At 40.6% G+C, this 27,442-nt stretch overlaps 1 protein-coding gene across 2 annotated transcripts in view; it reads left to right on the top strand.

Annotated features, from left to right (window-relative positions):
• The window catches only part of babam2 (BRISC and BRCA1 A complex member 2), an 84,061-nt gene that overhangs the window by 32,765 nt on the left and 23,854 nt on the right, over positions 1-27,442 (top strand). For both annotated transcript variants that reach the window (XM_072365710.1, XM_072365711.1), the window contains exon 7: positions 26,880-26,989. In XM_072365710.1, the coding sequence (XP_072221811.1) occupies positions 26,880-26,989 (110 nt within the window). The remainder of the gene's footprint in view (positions 1-26,879; positions 26,990-27,442) is intronic.

Raw genomic sequence — 27,442 nt, 5'->3', positions numbered from 1 at the left:
GACCGCAGCTCAGTTTTTGGCACACTATTGCTTAATTATTTTCTAAAATGCTTCATGTTTTTAACGGCGTTTCCTTTCACTTTGCTCTGTCTCCTTGTATCGTTAACCGCTCTGAATTATTTGGCTGTCTAATAAGCATTCGGAGCTGCAAATCTCCTGCTGAATCTGGGCTTCCCGCATAGAAACTGTATTGTTTTACCGCCACCTGAACCAACCTGCCCTCACAAGCCTTTATAATGGCGTTCTGTTTTCGACAGAACGCCCACTGAGCCTTCGAGATGAGTTCCAACCTATTTAACGGATGGTCTTTATAAAAAAGTCACAACTCCAGAAGTCAAGATGGAGATGCTTTTCAGACAGAATATCAGCCATCAGCCAGGTGCTGTAGGTAGAGGTCGGACCGTTGACCCTGATTTAAATCAACTCTCCCATCAAATCCACGGATGTCCTTGCTTGAGGAGGGAGGGCTTGGCAGTGAAGCGGAAATCTGTTCAGACACAGGCTAGTGTGCAGTGCTAGTGAATGCTGAGATGTTGCTGGTGGGCACAGAGCTGTGGAGGACGACTGTTACCTGAAGCAAAGCATCCGCGTGGTCTGAGCTCACGACAGTGGACATGTTTACCTTCCTGCATGGACTATTCCACCTCGGGCAGGAGGGAGGAATGCTAGTTTATTTATTTAATTATTTTTACAGGGGAGGGGGCAGACTGTCATAGTCGAAGTGAAAGAGTGGGAAGGATGCTGAGAGCGGAGATGAAGGGAAGTGAAATGCACACAGATGGAGGTTGGCAGTTTTCTTCCCCTTTTAAAGGCCATGTGGTCCTCTTGGGCACTGTTTTAGTGTCTCATTCGTTGATCGTACCTTGACCTCTTGCTTGTCACCCATTTGAGATTCCTTTACCCTCTCAGTCAGCGCTGCCATTTGACCTCTCTCTGCACAGTGCATAGCATGTTTGTGCATATTGCTTAGATTTTGTAGCGTGGCCGGTTGTCGCGGTGCATAGAAACACATTTTTCCTTTAATTTTTTTGGCTTTGTCCATCCTTGTTCCTAGACTACCTACTGTATGAATGCAGCCGCAGCTTATTTCCAGAATTCCACATTTATGATTGTGGAGTGATGTCATGTTCGTGACTGAGCCCCTCTGCTAAGCTTTACTTGAGCTTTGTTTCCCCCACAAGCGCTGACCCATGTCAGCTCTGAAGTGACTGCAGTGTATGTGAAATAAGTATGTGATTCGGGTCCTCGAGCAGCTGCTGTGTGTATTATCTGCTCTAAAATATGAAAGCTAAAGAAATGACTTTGTTTACTCAGATGGAGGAAACTTTCCACATAGACTTGGAACTTTTGGAGTTTCCTAACCCTGTCTCCATTCTTATCCATTCAAGCAGCTAGGGACAAAATGAAGTAGTGGATGGATATTTTACATTCAAACATGGTCCTGGTTTGGAGGTAGAACTTTTGAGAATACCTGGTACTTTAATAGTGGTTTTCTGATTGATTGAGCACTCCCAGGGTCCTGCCTTTCTGTTTCAGTCAACTCAGGCTGACTACAGATGAGCAATAAACATTTAAGAGATTGTATGATCAAGTCAAATAACCCCATTGTGCTTCTAATTTAAAGCCAGCTTTGCCTCTGTACAGTTTGGACCCTGTTTTGTCCCCAGCCTCCCAACTCCCAAGCATTCCACTCCCCCACTTTGCCTCCTGCAGAGGTGACCTGAGGGATGGTAGCACTAAGCCCTGGGCATCCCTGCATCCTTGTTTTGTCTGTACAAGCTGTGCATGCTTGAGTAAGAGCACTTGCATCTAATTATTTTTACTCTAATTATTTTTGGTCCTGCATCCCCCCCCCCATCACATGCACTCCCTTTAACCTTCGAAGCTCCACAGGCAGCAGCTGACAGGGGAGGCTCAGGGTGAAGCAGAGCCGCGGGCTGTCATTCTGTCTTCTCATTTGCTGTCCCAAAATCTCTGACTTGATTTTTTTTTCCCCCTCCCGTTAACCTTTTTTTTTTTTTCTTTTAATTTTGTTATTCAAATATTAACCCTTGAATCAGCCTTGAGCAAATTTTGCATCCCCAAACATCAAGACTAAATTCACTTAATTAGGCAGTGTTTGTGATGTTAAGTCCTGATTTTAACTGCCTGTTATTTAAATCAAAGTGTGGACCATATGGGTCTTCATTTTAATATCTCCTCTGTAAACACTTGACGGAGAGGAGTGGGGTTAGGAGAGGCCATGAAAATTCCCTCCTAATGAACCTCCCTGAACATGCTTCCTGGGGCTGTGTTTAACAATGTCTTCCACCTCAGGAGCAGGAGGGTGAGAACACAGCAACTCCCCCTGCCCCCCACCCAGGGGCACAGCAGAGCCCAGGACAAGCTGATGGTCCTGTGTGGCACGCTGTAATCCATCTCTGCAGAGAGCTCTTTGCATAATAGTCCTCATCATTGTCATGATGTGACAACAAGCAGATTGTTTCCATGTGTCGAATAATTAATTGCTGCTCACCTGGGACTTTTTTTCAGTGTGTCATTTAGAAAAGCTTAAAGATGTGGCTGAGTTCGAGTGAAAGGTTTCAGGGATGTTCACGATTCAGCTGAACAGTTTAAGAAAAACTCTGATGTCCTTGAGTTCACAATTTGGTCGTTGCCAGTTTGCTCTTTTTAGAGGCAGAGGTGATCATGTAGGGACTATTGAAACCTACAAAAACACATAATAAGCCCAGTATCTATCTAAATGTGTAATTATTTTGAAATTGCCCCGCAGCTCTGCAGCTGAGTTGTATTTGATGAGAGAAGTTGACCCTTTTTGAACTCGTGATATTTCACTTGAAGGCTCTTGTGCTTTCGCTTCACTTTATCTGCATTTGACAATGTCTATCTTTTGAAATACAGTGATGGCAGTTCATCTCCAGCGGTCAATGAGAGAGGCCCTTTTGAGTCAGAAAGTCTGAACAGCATAAGCATTTAGCATTCTGATGCATCAGTGTGTTTGGTTTCAAATGAATAAATAAAAATAAAGCAGAAAACCTGTCTTGAGTTTGGGAGTCCTGAATCTCAGCTAAACAGACGTGTTGTTCACACGTTATTTAAACTGCGTAACTGCTCGAGATTCTGCAATGATACCAAGTTCAAAATGTTACTGACTGCATGATCAACCTCTATTTAAAGCTGCCACCTCTTTGTTCTGCATAATTTAGGGTTAGAAGGAAATAAAATGATCCTTGTAGCTTTTAGCCTTTCTTACCATTTTAGTGTTAAATGGTTTACAAAAAGGATCAAACTGTAATAGCCTCAGGTCGGTGTTTGATCGATTCAGAGGGTTTATATACGGGTGTTTTTTATTCCAACGATTGATTTTACCAGCCCACTCTGATGTATATATGGACTAATCAAGGTTTCAAATGATATTGCATCTATTAAGGGCTGTTGTTACAAAGTCACAACCTTGTTATCAGCAAATCTGGAGCAGTTATTTGAGCAGTAAACTGAAGCGTCCACAGGGTAACGGTGATGCCGGGGGGCTGCTGGTCATCCAGTTCTCATTCAGTTTGAAAAAGTTACAAAAAGCTGAACGATTGCGGAGAGGAAAAACAACAAAAAGAGGTTTATTCCACCTTTTTAAAGCATGGATTTAACTGTGGTTTTAGTTGTTTAATTGTCATAATTAATCGGTCAGAATTAATCCATTGAAACTAGTTAAATTAGAGAAATGTTGTTAAGGTTAATGTGTCATGAAGTGCTCAGACTACAACAGGATTGATATCCAAAGCAGGACACAGCAGCACCAGAGAGGTGGGCGTTAACAAAACTGCATGAACTGTTTATGATTATTTTTTCATGTCAGCGAGTATCAGTCATGTTTATTTTCTGGAAGCAGAAACTACTGGTTGCTCATGTGATTATTCATGGCAATGTCAGAAATAACTCCACTAACACACATCAGCTCTTATACAATGAATGCAAAAGCACCTGAAAGAGAGTAAAGAGCTTTAGCAAAACGGAGGAAGTCCCTTTTCTATTTCCACCGACCTGTAAACCCCATCAGCAACTTCAAGATGTGCATTAAATATACAGCGATGGAAACTAAACAAATGTTTGTTTTTGTGTTGCTAGTTGTGGGCCAAAGGTAATATCTTAAAAGCTTGAAATGCGAATAACAATAGTTTAAATCCTTATTTTTTTAATGGACAAATCATTAATTTAGTTTTTATTTAGCTGACTTTTCACACTGAAAATAGTTTTTCCTTAACGTGTGTTTGCATATATTCCCACTAATGAATCATTTAAAATGCTAAACTGTGCCTAATCCTTCCTATATTCTCTATTACTAGTCCAATTAGCAGAGTTTCCATGTTGTGTCCACAGGCTGCAGCAGCCAGCATGATTCCTTGTTGCATCAAAGCGCACGGCCCTGTGCTGCAGCGTACACACGAGCCAGCTCTACATGTAGCTTGTGGAGGACCGCCGCATCAAATAGCCATTCAAATTCTGAATTATTATACAACTTTAAATTTCAAACGAGAAAAGCTCTGCATAAAGCAACATGGCTGCAAAGAGTCCTGCATTAGAAGCTTAAACTTTTGTTCTGGGAGTTTCTGAGATCAAAATGTGACTAAATTTACACTTTAAGGTGTAGTGGAAACATGCAGTGGTGAATATCATTAGGAAATTGACAAAGAGACACACTTGTCTTAAAATGAGGCATTTATTCCATATGTAAAAATGATGCGATGTGTTGTCTTCCCAAGTTTTCATCATCTGAAAGTTGAGAATGTGCACTAAAAATGCCTAATTTTTCTCTTATTATATTAATATGGAGTTGCTATAAGTAGATGTTAAAGCCATCAAGTAGAATTGAGCTTATTAGAAAACTGTTTAAATCCTTTAGTTGCATTTATGGAGTCATGCTTTATCACTTTTTTTTTTGTGTGTGTGTGTGTGTAAAGAACACCTCGACACCTCCTCCTCAGAGATCCAAATTAAGTGAGCTGGAGAGTGACACAGAGCCACTTATGTGACGGCCTACACCGCTGAATCACCGCATGGGAATGCCAGGATGCCACCGGTGCTTATTTTGTTTGTCCAAATTCTCACTTTATCTCATCACTTTTCTGCGAGGACTCGGCGGCTACTATAGCGTCCCAACACATGAGCATGAAGCCTCATCAGCCTGCAGTGGCCACAGTCACCTCAACTCTCCAGTTGCCACATAATTGCTGCTACTTTCTCAACCTCCCACGAGGCTGTCGTCTTTGCGGTTTTCTGTCCCTCTCTGCATGGCAGTTGAGCTTTTGGAGAAGTCGTGGCTGAAGATGGCCCCCTGTGTCACATGACGCCTCTTTCACAATTCACTGCACAAACCTGGAAAACAAGGCTGGTAGATGCTGCACATGCATGAAGACCCGCTCGCATATATTACTGTTACCCATGAGCAGGTGAATGTGACAGAGTACGGCTGCAAGATCATAAAGGGTGACTACAACAGCTTAAAGAGTATGGGGATGCAAATTCTGGTTATCACATGACCTTACCTCCATTACCCTTTTACTCTTTTAATTTTGAGTCTGTCTGCCACTTTGAAAGAAAGCCCGGGCCTGTGCGTGACTGTTGAGCATTTGGTGCCAAAGCTAGTGGTTGTAATTTGTGGCCTTGCCTTGCCCTTGCACAGTAAACACTGACTAAGAGCTCAGGAATCTTAAAAGCTATAAAATAATTGCAGGTTACTCCCATGGCGTTCAGAGTGTGCTGCTCCTTTGCCTCAGCTGTCTCATCTCTGGTTTTTGTTCAGCCGGCTATAAAACCAGTGCTTTTCCTGCTGAATCTGAGCTCCTGTTTGGCTGTCGATGCAATGCAAAGTAAATGATTTTGTCTTTGCAACATTTATTTATTAATTCAAAAGTGTGTGATTATCTTAAAAAAAAAAAAAAAAAAAAAATTGTGTAAAAGTCACTCATCATAGGTGCAAATTTTCTATTTGCTGTTGATGGAAAAAACTCTCCAAACTAAAAATGACACCCATGGGTGCAAACTCAAACAGACGATGTAAGTCCATGAGTCCAATAACATGATTTTAACACACTCGCAGACAATGTGTCAAAAGCTTGAAAGATGCACAATATGTGCAAAAAGTTATTTAGAAGCTAGCTTAAAAATCTGACAATAGTGTGTCTAGAACATCGAGGTGTGAACCATTATACCCCTTAATTCAAGAGATGACATGCACACCTGCACAGAAATATACCAACTTAACCACTGAGAAAGAAGCAACAAAATGTTTAAAAAGAAAAAAAACTTAATTCGACATTTAAAATGGCATCACTGCGCTGAACATCCATCCATTTTCTGCACCCTCTTAATCTAGTCCAGGCTCGCAGGGGTGCTTTATCTGATCCCAGCTGCCATTGGGTGTGAGGCGGGGCACAGCCTGGATGATGACAGGGCCACGCTGAACATGTCCAGAAAATATGTAATAAATTTAATGTTGGGTCTCCACTTGAGAAAGTTGACCCTGAACTTTCTTTTAAGCCCCACGATGCTAATTTATGAAGTGTTCTGGTTGTCTGAGCTCACTTTATAGATCAATTCATTGTTCTCCCTTTCGACATAAAGAGATGATAATCTCACTTGGTATTGCGGGATAGTTGCAGAACATGCACAAAAGTGACACTTCCTCTTGGTGGAATGCAGGCCTATTTTTGGGCTTTTTAACATACTTCTTCAAACTGATATTTTTTTTCCGCAATCCCAAGTCGAAATGTCAAATTAAATTTTTTATTTTTTTAAAAAGTTATTTGCAACACTGATATTGCACATGTTGATATCAAGATCATATAATATTTTTATATATTTTGCAGCAATAGTTGTCATTTCCAGCCGAGTTAATTTTACTTGTCCTCCACATTCTTTCACATGTGATGCCCTTTTTCTTTGTTCCAGGAATTTAAAAAGAAGTTTGATGTGGGTCATTTCAGATTGGAGTAATCTCTCCCAATATTTCAGCTGTATTACAGCTTTTCATTGTCTTTTAATTGTAATAGCTTTTGATTCTTGAATGATAGACTCGCTGTTATCTACCAAATTAATGTGTTTGTACTTCTTCTGTTTTGTTTTTTTTCTCAGTTATTGGAGTGTGTGGGAATGGGTGTTTGAGCTCAATGTCTTTTTGTTTGTTTTTATGTTATGTAATGCGGTTAGTAAGTGTTTTGTTATTCTCTGCGTTTTTGGACCTCCTTGAAAATTAGATGACAAATCTCAAGTGGCTATTCTTTCAATTATACTAATTTGGTGTGACAAAGCTAACAAACGGTTTTATTTAAGCTAATATTTAAGCCAGCAGGAGCCCACAGCCAGCGGCCTCTGCTGTCTCTCACTGGCATCGGCAACGACTACAAGTCATTGAGAGGAAATACGTTACATTTCTGGCTCTGGATGAGCTGCCATTTTGCGTAGTTGAAGATCAAGGTCCCAAAATGTCAGTTCAATTTCGAAAACAAGTTTCAGCAGTCATGTTCACAGATTTGAGCACAGCAACAAACAGCAATATCATGTCGGCGAGGACTAATTAGCATCTGGCAGCTGCAAGTTGTCTCATTTGGCCTCATGCAGATATTCAGGTAATAACGTAAAAAATCTTAATGCAGACTTAATGCAAAAGTGTTGCATTATCAGCATTTTTTCATATAATTTCATGCTGCACTTTCTGTGCCATGGTAGACCCAAAGCAGCCATCAGTTTTATCTGTTTTCCAAACCCAATCAATCCTATTAAGGGTAGCTGTGGCTGGAGCCTATTCCAGCTAACATCGGCCAAGAGGGTACACACTGGGCTGATTTCCAGTCTACCGCACGGCTCGATCAGTTCTACACCAGACGTTTACGGCGTACGCTGTAATTCCCTCCAAGTTATATTTGCACAAAAACCTCTGCCTAGTAATGTGAAGCTCTTAAGTTTTAGAGTTTTTATGCTTTTTTCATCAATTATCATTTGAATTCAAATTAAAACAAAATTTCTTTCTATCTTAGAAAGAGAATCAAAGTCAGTCGGCTTTAAAGACGTTATAATAAATCAATAAACATGTGATTTCACGTAGCTGATTTCCATGTGAAATTGCATCGTGAAGAGGTTTGAAACCACAAAGCCCTTTTTTTTTGCAGAGACTGTAACTGACTGTACCGTCACTGGGCTCTCGTTGATATGAGCACATTCCGTTTATAACACCTCATTCATAAATTAAATCTTTTGCTTTTACTACTACTGGAGAATCCGGTAGAATCAAGGTAAACCATTTTTTTTTTGTCTTTAGACCCCTGTTGCTGAGTGATTGTGTATCTCTGCAGCACTGGAACATGGCATTTAGTCAGAAATCAAGTTGCCCAAAAGACTCTGTCAAGTAATTGCCAGTTTGGGCTTCACTAATGTAGTGTGCGAGTGAAATCTGAAAAGGCCAGCCAATGCTTTCATGCAGATAAACAATTATGTGGCTTTTAAACGGTGAATGTATTATAACTTGGTATGCAATTGAAGATGAATTTAAATGTCAGGCATTAAAGGTCTGAAACTGAAAAATGACATGAAGGCACAAAGTGTTGAAAGATTTTTTTTTAAATTTTATTTTCAAGAACTTAGCAATAAGAAATTAGAAAGTATGTCTTCAGATGGCTTGTTTCTAATTGTTAATCTATCAAACCAACATCAAATATGGGTTACTGCTTTGAGTCAAAACTTATGGCAGGAAATGCACATTCCTCTCCTGAGTTTGCTGACACAGCAAACTGAAACTCCTCTGTTGCAAGAAGCTGAAGGCAGTTGCAAAAGACGAGTTTAGCGTGGGTCGGTGGGTTATGGGTTTATTGTTCAAAGTCAGTGTTACATCACCCCTCATTCTTTAGTCAGAGTTAGGAGACCAGGGGCCGCTTCCACTTAGAATAACATCTCTGTAAAGATAGAAAATGCATTTCAATATTTTAATTAATATTTTGTACCAAAGCAGTAGCATTTTATCCAAGAATATGGTCAATTTTATAAATTTGATGAAAATGTCTTATTTCTCTCTGCTGTTATATAATGAAAGCGTGTGTGGAATTCTGTGTGGTTTGTGGGTAAGTGCTAAAGGAAGTACAGTTTATTTCACATTGAGTTTCACACTGACTAAACTGAGCTGCTGCTCCTTTGTCGTATTTCTGGTGAAACAGCTGCCAGAAGAAGTTCTTAAACTACACCTGCTGTTACCAACAGAAACCGCGTCCATACCAAAGTAATCCATCTCGGTCATATCTTATAACCCATTAGACATGTATGGTGGTGTATTTTTGTACAGACACTTATTCTTGTCTCCTCGTACTTTGCTGTTTGGAAGTTTTTTGGGTTTGAGCATTTGGTAGGTGTGCAAACTTCAGACAAATGTCTGTGTGATCAAAGAGACGTAGTGTACATTTATGTCTGAAGAAGTACATTCTGCTTTGCTTCTTTGTTCCGTGACAGACCTCAGTCTCATCTCACACTTCTTCAAACACAGCTCCTTCTCTTCTGTGTTTGTTTGTGATGGCAGCGGTGTGGTAAGAAGTGGTTTCTTTGTCACGTCTGTCTCTTTTCAGATCTGTGCTGCTTCATAACACTCATCACGTTATTATGGTGCGAGCGTAAATGGATTGAGAGCTCACGCCATACAGATAGAAAAATATTTGATGGGAAACCCTTCCATTCTCATCTGCAGTTTGACCATGGACTGATCCCGCTCTTAGGCCCAGTCTCTTGTGTTGAACTGGTCCAAGTTGTCAAAACTCGGTTAATAACACCAATGAGAACACATTATTATGGTTGCATATTGGCTTTATAAACTCTGGACTCCCTATTTTTAGCAGCTAACATTAAAAACTGTTGCTTATATAGCCAATATTTTACCAATGTTTGTTTTTGTAACAACTGTTTCAGTTGCTGTACTGATGATGCATTCAGTGATGCAAGGGAAATCGGAATTTCCAACTTCCGATTGGTAGAAGTTTAAGAATGACAATTGAAGGTCTGAATTCAATGTCGGTATATAAAACATTAAAGTACTAAAGTTGTAGTGTTATCATCTTATTTATTAAGTAAACTATGTAACTAATGATGAGACTTGAGGTTTATAATAAAGGGTTTCAACTTCCCACTTCAAGTTACAGAGAGTACAGCAGCATCCTCTGAAGCTTCAGTTAGGAGGCGGTGCAGAGGGAGGAGATTGATGTATGTTTCCCATGCAAGTCTAAACAGCTCACAGAATGACACATTTTCAGATAATTGGGGGTTTTTCAGTTAGACATCTAAACTCTCAAGCATAGAAAAAGTTAATTTTTTTCTATATGTTCTCTTTAAGAGTGTACGTGTATATAAAAGGGACATCTCATTTTCAAAATCGTTGCTATTTTAAGAATTTTTTTGTTAATTTGATTGAATGCTATTGTTATGGACACAAAATTCCCTGTTCCTACTGTAAGTTGCTTGGTTTGGGTATCATAGCTCATTATTGTACATAAGAAAAAAAACAGCAGTGATTTATTTACCACAGTGAAATGTGAAGCTGACGTGGCTGGACATAAAGAATTTAGCATCTGATTTGTCTCGATCTCTATCTCTGTGGATCCGAACCCCAGCTGTGATCACTGCCAGGTGGTTTAACATCTGGCTCTCTTCAGCCCTCTGAGAAAATGTCGCACAGTGAGAAAGTTAAAGGGAGCCTGGATGAGGCTGCCTTTGTTAATGATAACATGCTTTCATCTTACTCTCGTTTCTGGCAGTCAGAAAAAAAAATGAAAGTACAGGCAGCAATGCAGTTACCAAACCACTGAAATCAAAGGACACCTGTGTACTAGCGTGTAAGGAAATAATGTTTCAACCCACCGAACACGGGCAGAATAATGTTTTTAATCATTAGTGCATGTGAGCGATCTCTGAGCCATCTTTGAAAAAAGCACCTGTTACGGTGAAAAAGCCCTGGATTCATAGATGGATGCAAATGGCCTGCTTCCTCTGCAGCCTGGCTAACGAAGCATGCATGTGAGTTTATGTCCCTGTGAAGTTAACCAGGACCCCTGATTGGTTAGTCACACACAACCACATTCAGTATTGGTGATATGCACACTCCAAGTATAAATCTGTTCATCATCTTGCCCTTATCAGGTCTTGAAATTGGGTAAATACAAGGTCAGATGAACAACAGCACAATGTATTACATTGTTGTTCCTCCCAGTAAATGTTAAATTGAGCGCACATATGAGTCAGTACCATAACGCATCCTCCTGTTACAGATCCAGTCAACAACAGCAAATTCTGATTCAGAGAACAAGAGGAACTTCAGAGTGAGCTCAAAGTGCTCACCGCAGAGGCAGAAGCCTGTTTATCCTTTAGATTAGTAACAAACTGTTGAAGCAGTCATCATCACAGGTAATTGTGCAGGCTCAGAGAGTTGCTCAGCTGCTGAACTTTAACAAAAAAGAGGAAATTAAACAAAGGAGTTGAGAAAAGGGTGATGGTACAGAGTGTGGCTGACACAGGTTGACATGGAGGGAGGGCTGATTGATGTAAGCAGGCTTGATACAGTGAAACGATGTAATAATTATCGTCTTAGATTATGAAGTGAAAACTAGTGAGTTTGGTAGCTGTGGGGGCCATGGTGAGTCCATCTGAGCCTACCAGGCTGAGAGGAAAGAGAAGACGGGAACCATCAGAGCACGCTCAGCTTCTCTACAGTGCGCTTCTGCCGGGTCCTGCTGCGTGCCGACTGTGGAGAGTCGGCAGTCTGGTTGGACGGCTGTAACCAGCATTCATTTCTCCTTTAAATCACAGTTGAATCTTGTCAGATTGCAGAAGCTGAAGCAGTCTGTGTCAAAACCATCATAATTCTATCAATTTAGACCAATTTTCCAGCAGTCATAGAACCTTCTTCTGTGATACTGGCCTAACTGAGCATATGTAGTCTTATTTAGACAATAATACATTATCCTTAGATTAACTTGTGCCAAATAGTCAAACTAATTCAAGTTAAAGTTCAAATATTAGATATGTTTCTGGGTGTTTTCATAGCATTTTTGGACTTTATATTGACTGAAAAACAGATCGTGAATCAAATTTTGGTAAAGAAGTGAAAAAGAAAAGAAGCTCAGTTCCGCTGAAACAGAACAGAAAAGGATGCATCCAGTCATTTTTCAGGGCGCCCAAACACGTCAGTAAAATGTATCCGTTGATACCAAAGACAGCTTGATAAGGAAGTGAATTTCTTATGAAAATGTGCTATCATGGTGTCATCAACAGAAAGCATCACAGAGCAGAGCTGGGCTGATCGACAGGAACAGTCAGAGGTCTGTTCTTTTGTCAGTGCTATGAAATATGACAATATAAAGACAACAGGTCTTGGTGTTACGCTGAGTCTGGAGAGAAGCTTTGGTCTGTTCTAAGTGAAACACTGTTCAGATTATGTGACAGAGGTGGAAGGATCAGAGTCTGGGATGAAACCTGAGACTTCAGATGACAGAAGCCCATTGAATGATGATGGATCTATTAAAACAAAAGTCTCTTCTTCAACATTTGCTGTTTGATCTGTTTGTTGTCCTTGCCAACACAGAGAGGTAAAGTATCTTCGAAAGCTTCCCTGCCAACGGGTGATCGTGGTTGTGGCAACATGAGAAGACATGTCCACAGTGGGAAATTAAATTCATCAGGTTTTCAATGTGCTCAATAAAACAGGTTATGGATTAAGTGGATGAACTATTTGCCTCTGGGACCAGGAGGAAAAGATGATCCCAGGTTGTTTTTTGGCTCTCTAATGTTTAACTAAATCCTTAAAGATTATTAGACCAATAGTGTATCTGCTTACATGAGTATGGCTTTTCATAGACGCAGAACAGTAACTGGGGTGGAGACATTCTTACGGCTTCTGTGAGGAGACGGTGCTCAACACTTTAGGGCTAATTTTCAGAGATAGCACGTTGTTTTTGTTGTTTATACACGATGGCCCAGGAATTTGGCAATCTGCTGCCCATTTTCCAACACTGCATTTTAGATAAAATGGTGTTACTGGAAGTGTTCAGTGTTTGTTCCAGACGTTCCAGTTACCTGCATGTAATAATGGAAAGCGGATTCTAGTCAATTTCAGATAAGTCTCCATTTATAGACTGCCACTGTGTTAAAGTATGCTATAAGTCACGCTATTGTAATTCATCATGCTGATGTAAAGGGGATTAGGTAAAAAGGTGTGTGAGGTCATTCCAAATTACTGCATATCACCAGGAATAGATATGACTGTGCATACAGACAGCTGGATATACCGTAACCTTCGTCTAAATCCTGAAAAAAGAAAACCATGGAAACCAGAAAGCACTTGATACGTGTTCTTGTAAATATCAATTTGTGGTAAGTGATGCCCACACCCTGAAACACCCAGAGAGCCAAATGTAAATATTTGAACTTGTGACATAATCATTACTGTTAAACCGCTGTAGCACTCTCTGCTCTGCTGAGTGTGACGAAGGAGGTACCGAAGGTCAAGTTTGCAAAGCCATTCAATGCAGGTTTGCTAGAAGATAACTAATACCAACTGTTATTTGGCAGGTCCCATTTAAAACTTTAGGTTTTAACCACACTTTTTATACATGTATTCATCAAAAATGGGCAGCATACAGTTTGGACATAAATGTTGCCATTTGATGCATCTTGTATCAGCAAGAAGTGTGGAGGCTGTGGTTTGACACCCATCGCCCTCACCGTTCTGGTTGGCAGGACTCGTTTGGGAAGGGCAGGAAAATCAAGCATGACTTGAAATAATGTAGCAGGGTTATCTGCATAAGCTGCTTTAACTATTGTGTCTGGCAGGCTAACTTTACATTTCCTCATGAGTTGCAGACGATTGTTACATACTGAGAAACAAAGCAGTGAAATGGCACAGCTGGGAAGAAAGTGTTGTGGTTTGGACAAACAGCTGTTGGTCTGATGTCAGAGGGGCTTTTTGTTGTGATTTGTAGACCTTTGGTCTCCCAGTCTGTTGTAGCAGACCAGAGCACACAAAACCAAAAGTATATTCTTAAAAATGTCTGTTCTGTTTGGCCGAGCGAAAGTTGATGTTTGGTTTAGACTCATCACGTGCCGTGGGTTAGTCAGTCAGAGGACTTTCTTTCTTGGCATAAACTCAATACAAAACATGATTCAAATTTAGTTTTTTGTTTTGTTTAAATATGATTATCAGAGTCATGTTTCTAGTTTTGATGCAATGCATTGATAAATATCAGCACTTGTGACCATAACTCCGAGGTAAAAAAGAATCTAAATTGGAGGTGTAGCACTGCTCTGTAAAACACTTGCACATTGAGTTTCTTTTGTTACTTGTCTTTCCATATTCTTCTACCTTAGCCTTGAAATATTTACATACAACTCTCCTGCACAGAGAAGCAGACTTCATTGTGAGTGAATTAAGCTAAGTTTATGGTTCTCGACCTCACAAAAGGCAGCTCGCCCTGTATTTGATGACACAGCACATCTGGCACGCTGGGTGCTTTGAAGTCATCTTTGGAGACACGCGCACCGCCCAACGTTTATAACCTGTGCACCGTTTTGGGAGTGAGTGTTGTTTAAAAAATAAAAAATCTGCAGGCATACGTATGACCCTTTAAACTGAAAGAGGTACAATTAATGCAAATATTCCAATGCCATGCATCCCGGGGACTCATTTTCAAAATGGATGATCATAAAATGGTGGTGCTCTGATCCACATCCACAAAGAACTGTAAAAGAACCTCTTCCTTTCAGAACTGTCAGAATAAAAACAGGGCGCTGAAATTGGTGAATTGATCTTTGAGCTGGAATGAGCTTTGTAACCAGGCAACCATAATTAGCCTTTTCATGATCCTTTTTGCATAATTGTTTCATAATTCTTCACCTTCTTACACTCATTTTTCGTGTGTAATTTGTTTGCCAAAAAGGAGACGAAACACACAATAAACAAAACATTAGTATAATTTAGATTCTTTTGTTTCCCTTTAATAATTGCCATAGCGTATTACTCCCTGCTTATGATTGAAAGATCTTTTTTTAGGCCCAACTCCTCTTAAGACATAATCTGCTTATCTAAAACATAATTTCTCACTATCACTTGATCAAACTTCCACTTAATCAGACCTCTAATTAACTGGCTGAGCCGATCCTCCAGACCGACTTTTCATTTGGCAATAAAGTTCTCTGTTTGCATTCTGGAGTTGTAAAAAAAAAAAGAAAAAAAGAAAAAAGCCACAAGTGTAAATGTGACAAGGGCAGAAGGTTTGCTTATCCACTGACCCATCAGCCCTGCCGCTGCTTTGACAGACGACGCTGTCAGAAAGGTCGCGCCCTGAGGTGGAGGAGTTGGGCATTCTCCACCATATCGTGTTGTGACACATGACTAGTGGCACCAGAGCCTCGCCGCATGATGAGGTGCTCACAGCTGCTCGGTCTTATTTGTGTTTGCCTATTTTTCAACAACATTTCCTTTCCACTGCTGAACTTGGTGTTCCTCCTCAAAAGTGAGAATTCATCAGAAGCACCTTGGCACACTCTCATTCCACCGATGACACACATTTGGCCTATGAAGTCTTTCTGTATCATATCATAGCTAGGTGTGGGAGCATATGTAGTGACTAATGCCACAGAATGCCTCTGACGCTGATGAATTGATAATTGTTTGCACATGATAAACAGCATATTCCTCACTCTGTCTGAGTCATCTGTTGCATCATGATGCCATGGCAGACATGCATTCAGGCCACGTTTTCTCAGTATGGCTCACCTTGATGGTGATGACACTTCAGGGCTTTTGTTTGTCTTTGTGGGTTTCTATTTAAATGTTTTCCTGATTGTTATTCTGAGAACTCCCAGTACAGGCAGCAAGTGTAGCTTTTCTTGTTCTTTAATTTAGAACAGGGTTTAAGAGGCAGTTCAGTCTTTACTTGTTGGAAACCCCACCCCCACCCCCCTTATTGATGTTCTTTGCATCCCTGTGAGCAGATAAAAAAAGATGAAGCCCTCGTCTTCTGTATCAGGATATTATGAAGCATCTCTGCCTTTTAGAGGACATCTAACATTGGAAGCTACCACTGGCTCCTTTTGAAGGAAAATGATGAGGCAGAGGAACTTAACGTTCTCTGTGGAGCGAGGCGGTTAAAGAGAAATCACAGCCTCGGGAGGGGTGGTTAGAGAGCGTGGAGCTCAAATCCACTCCCCAATGCTCCACTAACCCCAGTGTGACTCCTCGAAACCAAAAGGTCAAACTCGCCTCCTGTCTCCCTCTGCGATTCTTCAACCTACTACCTCAACCCCCTCCGATAACCACCCACACTGCATCTCCGCACACAGATTCCCACCCACCTGCCTGTACCCCAAGCCGAGCTTCAGAGGTTTCCAGCATTACTGTCTCAAGAGAATATACCCCCCACCCTCCACCTTTTCCCTCTCCGTGCCCCCCTCCTCACTTCTCCTCGCCTCCATGGAATTACTTCCATATGGCCTACTTTCCACCCTCGCTCTCAAACAAGTTGTACACTATCTATATGTTATTTTTCATTTATGCCTTCAGTTGCTCGTCATGCTGATCCTCTGTCTTCTTGGATGTATGTGGATTGTAGCATAAAGCGCTTTGAGTGCATGATTACAATAGAAAGTGCTGCAGAAATGCTGTCCATGCGGTCCATTTAACAGGCTCTGCAAGTAAAAAAAAAAAAGCAGCATTAGCTCTGCTTTTAATCATAGTGCGATTAACTTACATTGATAGAAAGTCGTGCCACATTTCAAGCTAAAAATAAACCAAAGTTTAGTTCTGTAAGCAGTGCTTATGTTGAAACGAATACTAAATATTGTCACTATGCAGAAAACACGTCTGGTTAGTTGTTTTAACTGCTTTAGTTTGTCTTTGGGTGGTTCCTTCTGAGCCGAACCGAGTCGAAATTAGTTGTTTAAGCTCAACATCCAGTTGGTTACAAATGAGGTAAAGAGCAGCAGTGGTTCAAATGTCTGAAATTAGCTAATTGGCTGTTTTGTTTTTTCTGTCAGAACAAATGTTCCTGTAAACTAGGAATTTAAACATGTTTGACATCATTTTGTTAGCGTGAGGTCTAAATAAAGAAGCAGTTGACTTACAGGTCACTCTGTATTGTGTCATCAGTATAAACATAACACACAGATTCATTAATAATCCACATGCAAAGGCACATTGAGTCACATTGCGGCTTTGAGCCCCAGCATCACACGCTGTACAACTCAGGCCGGATCATTGCAGTGACATGTTATCAGTGACACACCATCACTAACACTTGACCACAGTCACACATATGACTCCTGCCTGCCTAATTGTCCCGGTAATGAATGTATTGGTCATAAAATAAAGTTGGTTTTGCCTGGCGGCCAAAGTAAAGCAACATGTTTAAGACTACCTTTTGCAACAAAGTTTTTTATATATTTTTTTTATATAGTTCCTTTGCTGTGAGGAGTTACGGCTCACTGAATTGACCAAAGACATCCATCTCAACCTAATTTGGCAGGAGAACTGGATCTTAAAAGTATAATGCCCTATTTTAGGCGTTATACTTTATGTACTTATTTACATAAAGTGTTTGCAGAAACTTTAAACATTTTTCATCCTCTCCTTCGATTTTGCTCCTGGTTGTTATCTCCAGTTTCCTCCATCAAATCAATCTTAATGTGCTACGAATGTAACACGACACTTCAGCATGTTGTGCGATACATGTGAAACATGGAGACTTCGACATCTTTACTCCAGGAATGATTTCAGCCCCAGCTCTATTATTGTGTTGCGTCCTTTAAGACTTTACTGAGTCAACAACAACACACAAGTGGCAAAAGATGGAGCAGGAGGACTACTATCCATACTCTATAGGCCCTCACCAGAAAATAATGCTGCGTTTTCATACATAACTATTTACAGATCTGGAAATACATCAAGGTTTACTTCCACCTTAAACCTGCATCTTTTCATGCCACGACTGCTAAAAATCAGACTTTTCCTCCCACAAATCTGGACAGAGTCTAAACAACGCGTAGATTAATCCAGTCATGGGGTCTTGAGCAATCTTAAGAGGATACATATTGCAAAATAATCATTTCTTCGTAGTGTTTTAAAATCATACGTAATTGTTATAAAAATGTGTAACATTGTCTGCAGGCTTCATTTCTTTAAAGACTAACAACACACTATTCATCCAGAGGTGTGTCACATCCAAGTGGCCACGCTGTTTCATGGTTTTGTACTTAACACCCAGATCCAGCCTTTCTGGTTGACATCTGTGACCTTATGAATGATATTACTAAAACTCAGAGTACGTCAGATCCTCTTATCACGCTTTGTGTTTCTGAAACGTATTAGAAATTAAAGACTGCACAGAAGTGCTTTCTTTCATGATACCTCTTAATAGGAAACACCTTCATTTTAGACATGTGACATGCACAAATAACTGCAGCGATAGATACTTTAACTTGCCAAGTTTGCATTAACATTAGCATTTTTGGAATGTAGAGTACAGTTTGATGAAAAACACTGATGAGAGGACCCTTTTCTGTAATAGACTTCTTTCTCTTGTTATGAAACTATACAGACTACATAGTGCTATGGTGCTGGCCCAGCTTTGACCCTGCAGGTTGCATTATCTTAATGCGCTGTGTTTGACCCATGCTACAATGGGCTGAAACATTTGACCTCACTTTGTAAGATGCCTTGAAATGACTTCTGTTGTTTGGTTTTGTTTAAATATAGCTGAAGTGAAGTGAGAAGTTGTGACTCACTAATAAGTGTCTCATTCAATCTCATTTCCAAGCAATGGGTGTGAAGCTCATCAGTTTTTAGGGCTTTTAGACTTCCTTGGCTAATTTTTTTGCAGTTCATTGCACTTTTGACTTGTTTTCTGCTTTTTCCCTAAATCTTTCATAATTTTTCATTATGAAATCAAATGGATGTACTGAAAGGTCACGGTGAATAACGTTCATATACTGAAAAATGCATGTGGTATGGCTTACACTGAAAGAAAACCCAGTGGAATCTAATATGTTAAGTTCATTATCAGTCAAAAGAGGAGTTTAGCCAGTAGTTGTGTTTGTGTGTGACTTTTCTGTGGCGGCTGTAGGACACAGCATGTTGAATATATGTATTCTATAATATAAACAAGGTTTCTTCTTTGTTGAAATGTCTAAGATTCGTTAGACATCTTTCTCTCCATCAGCTTCATTTGGGTTTGTCATTTTTTTCCATTTAGTCGTCTCCTGTGTAACAAGTCTGAAGCGATCTCTAAAAAGGAGGCAAAGAAGAATGTGAATTGGACACGCTTGATGCATATGTGCATATAATACCGAGCATCTCCTTTCGCTGAGAACTTTATGCCGTCGTTGGAGATCATTTTTCTCACGGCTCTGACTCTCATGTGTAGGCAGTGTGTCTACGTTTGACTTTATCTGAAAAGAACCATTGTTATCAAATGTAGCGCTGCACCACATAGGATTCTGTCATCTATACTGTAAAAATCAGAGGAGTTAAATCAAGTCGATCGACTTTTTATTGCGTGACAGAAAGGGAAACTATGACTGGTTTGTAACAGATGTACATAGAACAGTCTTTACTCAGATTTAAGTGTTCCAGGCTTTCTTTTAATCATTATTTACAGAACAAAAATGATATTGGTTCTTCATTCAGGGACAGAAAATGGATTAGTCCCACATTCAGGTACATCAAAGCCAACTGTGCTGCATTAAAGTGAAAAGCACATTTTCTTTTCTAGACAAATTATAAAACATTTTATCCAGATAAATGATTGCAGTCAGCTTTTTTCTTTGGTTGTCACAGAGAATCTACTCTAAATGTTTTGGGGAGCTTATTAGTAGCATACTGACTTTATTCTTGTTCATATTTTTGTTGAAGCACTGAAGTGTTTGCTTTTCCCACACTTTTTCGGAGGCTTTGTTTAACATGGCTAAACTTGAAAAATGATGACATCATTGAGAAAAACAGCATCATGTTGTCTTTTGTACCATTTCTTTTCTTCTCTAATTTGTGACCTATTTAAGGATCTTCTGGATCATCTCAGAACTGCTTAGATTGGCACTTATATTTTACTGAAAAGGACTTTGATAATGAAAAAACATATAATGTACAGTGACAGCATACATTATAAACGGCAGGTGATGAGTAATCTCAAACTAAAATCTAAAGAAACAGCTTTCTGCTTAACTTGTTTGGACATTTGGGCAGATTTTTATTTGTGGCCGCACCCATGGCATTAATGGAATTATAATATCCAGAAAAAGAGACATAAACGCACGCATGTTGTGCTCTGTTTGCAAACACGCCCCATGCACAGAGCTTTTGTGTCTGTGGTGACAGGGCTGTAATTAGGTGTGTTTGGGTGCTGTTGTACCAACACGGGTCCAGGTGGAGTGTGTGTACACTATAATCTCTTGCCCATTGTCCACAAGTCAAAATTAAGCCTGGGCACTGAGTACAACTATGTGACCCAGTTAACCATCTACCAGCCTGAGTTTATGAGCTGAGTGGTTGCTGGAGAAGAGAGCAGAAAAGGCATTTGGTCGTCTCAGATGTGTTCCACATGTTCTTGCTCTTGTGTGCTCTGTATAGTGAGGTGGAGGGTTCATTGTGGCCGCTGTATCAGCAGAAGCAGCACATCATTGGAAACAACTTGCTTTCTCAATCGGGACGTTGCGTGTCATGCAGTGAGCCACTTTGGCTGCTACCACCTCGACCTCTCACTTCTTTCCCCAAGGATGGGATGGCGTAAGTGTCCGTCAAATCTATGACACAAATGTAAAACGTAGTGCATCAGCCATTCATTCCCTTTATTCCGCTGAAGGACTCAAAGCGTTATTATTTCATACAGATAAACACTTTTTTCCTGTTTTTCTGAAAGCTCTTGACACTAAACACAGATAATTCTTTGCATTTCTTACAAGAGGACACAGCAATTTTATTTTGTTGGATTTAATTCTGCCAGTTTCTGTTAACTCTGAGTAATTTCTTTGAAAACTGACTTTTTACATACACCTGAAAAGAAGCAACAATCAGTGTGATTACATGAACAGTTGAGCTACGGTTAGAGCTCAACAGCTTCTTGATTGGACCACTGCTCGAGTGTTTATTAACAGATGTGTGTCCACCACATGTTTACATGTATTTTAAAACCCCCTTTTTAATCGAGACATTCAGTAATCAGTGTGTTGTCACTCGTTCAGGGTCTCTTCACATCAGAAATCAAGTCAGATTTGAAGTCCAGACCTTAAACTGCCTGTTTGTCTGCAGTTAAATAAAGGTGGAGGGCTTTAATTTTGAATGTTGAGTTCTTTTTCTTTCAGCGTCAAACCGGCTTGACCAGTTTTCCTGTCCTTCGGTGGTTAGCTGTTCTATTTCTCTTGACTGGAAGGATGTTCCTCAGTAAAACTCTTTGTCCTTCTTGAGGTTTCCAGCTGTCATCACAAAGACCAGAGTGAGCAAAGCAAGTTTACCTTATTGTATTTTCAGATTTTAGTGGTGGCTTCTAATGCTCCTCTGTTACCAGCTGTCCAGCATGTGCACAGCAGCATGCTCGCCTAGAAGCTGGACACGTCTTCGCACGGCAACCTTGCCGTCAGTCAAGTTGCCCCATTACGCTGGGCATGACATTTAAAGTTGGGAGGAGGCGGCGGACGACGTGCCCTTACCTCCTGCGTTTCAGCCTTGCAGTGCAGGCCCAGTGTAGCATTCGCAGATGAGTGTGTTTCTGTGTGTTATGACTTTGGCCAGACTTGGTCCGGCATAAGGACAGCTGTCACATCTCCAACCTGTCACATGCGATGCAGAGGAGATGCCAGAGGCCGGGGCATCAGGAAGCACGGACATGAGGGAAAAGCGTCTGCGTGTGTTCATGTGCTTGGAAGATGGAGGAGGCTGGAAGATGTGGGATGTTGGCCACGTGGAAAGCGGTTGACTCGGAGGCTCCCTCTGACCTTGATGTCCACACACGTTCATGCCCTTCACCCGCTCTTAAAGCCACTCCTTGAGCACTTGAGTCACATTCTCTGGGGGCATGTAGTAAATACTGTCTCAACATCTGAACACTACTGCTGCAGGATGCAGTCCCTGTCTCACAGTCCTCCGACTGAGTCCATTTCAGTGCTCATTACTTACTGATGAAGTCTCTTCATTAAGGTCCTGCCTGTGGCCTGTGGAGCAAAGGCTTTTTTTAATGTCCCTTCTCCACTAACTCTTTACATAAGCAAGCAGCAGCTGCCCTCCAGTGTATTTGGTTTAAAGGGAGAAACATTAATGGCCATTTGGGGCTTTTATTTCATTACAGAGGCAAATGCTGTTTTGTTCCAGTTTAAGAAATGGCTTCAAGGCAAGCGGGCTAAAAGGTCAACGTTTGCTCTCTTTGGGATACGAGTTCAGTTTAGATTTGCAAAGTTTTGAGAGAAGAAAATCATCAGTTTTATAAGGCATCTAAATTACCACCACAATGGAAGGGCATCTCGTTAGCTCGCTGTGTATCCCATAACCAAAACCAGCTGGCAAGTAAATCATTTGTATTGCCCCTCTGCAGTTTCATTTACTCTAAACGTGCCATTTAAGAAGATTTCTGTTTGCCACAAAATTGTATCATGAAGTTTGATGCTCAGAGACAAACGTCTTTGTTTCTCTCTCAGTAGTTATTACAAAACTACAATATTTTGTAAAAGATTTACTGCTTTTAAGTACTTTTGTTCTTCAGGGACCATTTGTCTGAGCACCTAAAACTTTAGATGAGGCTTAAGTTCATATGAATAAAAATTAAACAGGTCTTTTATCTTTCCTTCAGTGAGTGTTATTGCAACATCCGTATTAGCAGGATATTGTCTGCCTGCCACAACTAGATAGTTGGAAGGGCCACAAATGGCTTAGAACCAGTTTAGATATGCTCACACGTCAACAAAAAGTGCATAAATTCCCTTTAAAACTCTGCCTCAGATGAACTAGACTTTCTGCACACTTCAACTCTAATGTAAATAAGTCTTTAAGATAAGTGGAGAGCTGAATTCCTGCCGGCTCGGTCTCTTATTTTACTTGTAGATGCTCAAAGAACCACAAATAAGACTGCAGTCTAAGAACACAGCTGTGTTGGATGATACTGAACCATGAAATGGTTGAAGTTGCCAGTTAACTGTATGTTAGGACTCTGTCTCTAATGCTGATTCTTCTCATTTTTGTAATTAGAAGGTAAGTTCATTAATAAGCATGCTTACGTGCTCCCTTTGGTCATCTGGAGGAACATGACATGCATATCCATTGTTACACTGATGACCTGCAGCTCAATTTATTTATTAAATCCTAGGAAATTAATCAGTTACTGAAGTTACAAACATGTCTTGGAGCCATTAAGGCCTGATTCATTTAACCATATAGATACTCTGCATGACATTACCCTGGCTTTCACTTTTGATTTGATCGAACCTTTTTGTCATTTCTAACCACTCTAAAGTGGCCTTCTGTCATCTGCATAATATTACCAAAAGCCAAAAGCATCCTTTCCCACGTTCCCACAGCGAACCTGGTCCGTGTATTTATCACATCTTGGCTGAGCTGCTACCTTTTCAAGTGGTTGTCCAAACAAAACGCTGCAGCCAGACTAGATCGTGTTTCTCCAAACGTGTGACTCCCTGTGCATATGATTTAGCACCTAATTTAAAATCCTCCATCACATATAAATCCCTTAAGGGCCAAGCTCCATCGTATCTTCAAGCTCCTATTGTCTCTTATCACTGCACAATAAGTCTTTACTGTCAGAGTGCAGGTTTACTTGCAGTTAGCGGTATTTCTAATCTGGAATGGGAGGCAGAGCCTTCAGTTTCCAGGCTTCTCTCTGGTGGAAGCAGCTCCCAGTCGGACAGCCTCTCTGCTTTAAGGACTAAGCTTTTTAAAAGAGCTCATATTCAACTCGCTTGTCTTTTACACCACTCATTTATAATGTGCTTCTTTTTTATTGTATTTTTTTAACTCATTGTTTATTTAGGTTTTACTGCTGTGTGTAAATTGCTGTATTAAAGTCCTGTTTAGTTTCCACACATGTGGAACGTGGTTTAGATATTTATAGCAGAGATATTGAATGTGAGGTGTTTCTCAGCAGCACAACAGGTCGGTTGCTTTTGCAAGATTTTTGAAAGTGGATGAAAGTTTTACTGGTGAGGAGCTGCAGTCTGACTTAACTCTGGTTAATTTTGGCCTTTGTTGACTTACTTTTGAATGAATAGTGAGGTCTGCTAATTTTTTTTTTTCAATTTGTTCATGCAATTAAAGCCATTTCAATCATTCTAAACAACAATGACGATATTCTGGGTTTATGCTGCCTAAATAAGTATTCATGAAATTGCAGTGCACAGATTTATGACCAAAGACCTGCAGAAAAATTACATTGTCCTCCGGTTCAGCTACCATTTGTGTTTTGTGCTAATTAGAAAATGCTAACTTTGTAAACGATACTGTTAAGCAGGACGCTGATATTAACTTTCATCTGGAAACCACGCTAGGCCTCACGGAGCATCGGACATGTTTTAGACTGTTAGTCCTGATTAAATAACACATAAGTGGTAAATAAACACTGCTAATTAGTCTGATGTGTTGTTTGACGCCTGTAAAGAAGAATTTTTTGTGTAGTTCATCTTTGCACATTACATCAATTTAGAATGGCATTAGCTAAAGTTAAAGGGTCTCCCTTTAGTTTTAGTTTGTTTCACTGATGCAGTATGACTTGTGACAGCTTTTTGCTGTCTTCTGAACAAGATGAGTGTGAATCATTCCACAAAGAGGCTTTCAGCAGCGCCTTTCGAGTCGAGGGTTGGTCCGCTGCCGTCCAGCAGAGCCGTCCCATGCTTCCATTCTGGTCCCCTCACCTTCCTGTTGGTTGTCATCCAGCGCTTTACCCCTCTCCCAGTTGATAGGAAGCATCCATTAAATCACCTCTGAAGATAAGAACAGGACTTGACAGCTACAAACTGGAGCAAAAAATATATATATATTTTCCCAAACCCCGCTCCCACCCTGGCTCCTCGTCCCCACGCCCGTTCCGATCTGTCCCCCTCCGTCAGCGGCAGAAGCCGCGAGCGCTGCTGTGAGGCAGAGAGCAGTTCTTGTTTACTGATGCACACTATATTGATGTGAGCTGATTTCATCAGGCAACACTTTTGAATGCCACACACCCTGTCGTCTTCCTTTCCCTCCCTTCTACTTCTTATGCCTTTACCCGCTAATATATCTGCTACGACAGGGCAGACTGCGTGACAGCACAGCTTCGGCCATAGTTGTGTAATATCTGCATGTGTTACAATAAAAATCTACTGCTCATTAACTAGCCTTTCCCCTGATATTTATCATACACTTGGGGTCTTTTCAATTTTTTTTATTGATTCTTTTCTTTTCGATTAATTCATTATTTTTTGCTTTGATTAAACAGCGTTCAAAGTAATCAAATTAAGAAATTATTTCCACTCTACTTGGGATGGAAATGACCACTCAGGCCTGTTTCTCTGAAAGCAGTGGTGAGTTTGGTTTGGTTCTCAGCACACCAAAGCGAGTGATTAGTTAATAGCCTGATCATGTTGGAGGCTGCTCTGCAGTAAACTGGTTGCACTGTGCCTCTGTCCATCATGTATGGTGGTTAGATTTCCTCTCACCACGGCGGGCAGCAATTATAACAAATGGATGAGTTCAAACCATCTGTAAGACATTTGATTAACGCTGCCGAGCCTCTGTCGGAGGAGGGAATCTAGAATGGTGCTTGATGCGGAATTGCACTAATGGCAGCGCCTGGGAAATAGCCATGCTCTAGGAAAAACATCACAGATTGAGAAATTAGAACCTCAGAAAGTCAGATGAGGTTTATAGCGAGCAGCTCCGGGTGGCCTCTGCTTCCATCTCACACATGATTTGATTGGTGCTCCCAGACATCGGCTCAGCCTCGTGGGGCAGCTGTTGAAGCTAATGTGGCATGAAATAAAACAGATGTTTCTTCTGGTGTCTTTGCTCTTTATTTTTCTATCTCATTCAATATTTTGGGATTTGCACACTTCTTGTACAGAGTTTGACAAGCATCATCCTCGGGGGTGTGTTTGCCTCTGAATCTGAAACCTTTCAATCCTCATATCATGTCTGGCAAAGGTTTATCTTGTGGAAGTTTTTATACACGGATTCGGTGAAAGAACAGCTGACATACTAAAGGCAGCATAGCAGCAGTGCACGATGTGTTCAGGCACGGCATTGAGCGTAGGTCACCTGCATTTTGGCAGCACTCAGAAGCCAAGAAACAATTGCTGTAGTTAAGCACCTAAGAAAGGAAGGAAGTGTACCTGAGGCATAAAGGATGATTTGGGTCATATTTATGTGCATACATGTGAGTAAATCTTGAGCTGTTGTGTAATCTTTTTAGACGGATGTATTGATTGAAATGGAAGGAAATCTGTTGAGTTTGAGGTGCGTGAGGAAAAGCATCCTGGATGAGAAGCATCCTGTAAAGAAAAGATGGAGGACGCCTAACAGGAGGTATATTTGAGGCCTCAGTGGCGATCTAGTTTAGATATTGACCGCAAATGTTTAAAGTTCTAAATGCCCGTCTACCTCCTTTCACAGAGGTGTAATTGTTGCATTTTGATCCAGTCTCAGTGAGCATGAATGTACAGAACTTTAAAGCTTTATCAGCTGTAGATATTTATTTTGGGACCAAAGTGTCTGACTGACACACGCTGATGTTCACAGAGCTTTTGTTTGTATTATCCACGTATTCAGTATCTAGTTTTGTTTGGAATTTGATGATCTGATCATTGTCAAATAGCATCACCAACCCGACTTCTTCTCTCCTAAGGATACGGCACTGGACCCCGGAGAGGATGTGGCCCTTCTCTCAGTGAGCTTTGAGGATGCTGAGGCTAGCCAAGTCTTCCCTAAACTGTACCTTTCTCCCAGCATTGAGCAGTAAGTACATTTTTTCAGTCAGTCTGTCGAGAGAGTACGTAAACGTGTGTTTTCACGGAGACATTTAATTCAAAGATCGCCTGTTGAAATGTAACTGTTTTTAAAATGCTCCTGTGGTGTTTTTCTAATGAGCTCGAAATCTTTTTAATGAAAACATGACTGTAACAAGCGGTCAACAGCACAGCTGAGCATTTCTACCATGTAACCGCAGTGCGCGAATGACAGGCTTCAAATTATGAGTTTCATGCATGAAACAGGTAAATCCCTATCACTTTCCAGGAATACTGGTCAGAAACAGCCCTCATCTAATGCTTAGAGCTGTAAAAACATGTAGGTATATAGACTGCTGGGTTTTCTAAAATGTAACATGAATCACTTGCTGGACCAGTTCTGTACTTTAAAGTTGGTTTACCAACTAACTACACAGTTACTAAAGTGTTACTAGACAGGTCC

Source organism: Leuresthes tenuis, unplaced genomic scaffold (genome assembly GCF_036924035.1).
Source record: "Leuresthes tenuis unplaced genomic scaffold, fLeuTen1.0.hap1 SCAF_15, whole genome shotgun sequence".
Taxonomy (NCBI): domain Eukaryota; kingdom Metazoa; phylum Chordata; class Actinopteri; order Atheriniformes; family Atherinopsidae; genus Leuresthes; species Leuresthes tenuis.
The sequence above is the reverse complement of the archived record's forward strand: the minus strand, read 5'-3'. Positions and strand labels throughout refer to the sequence as shown.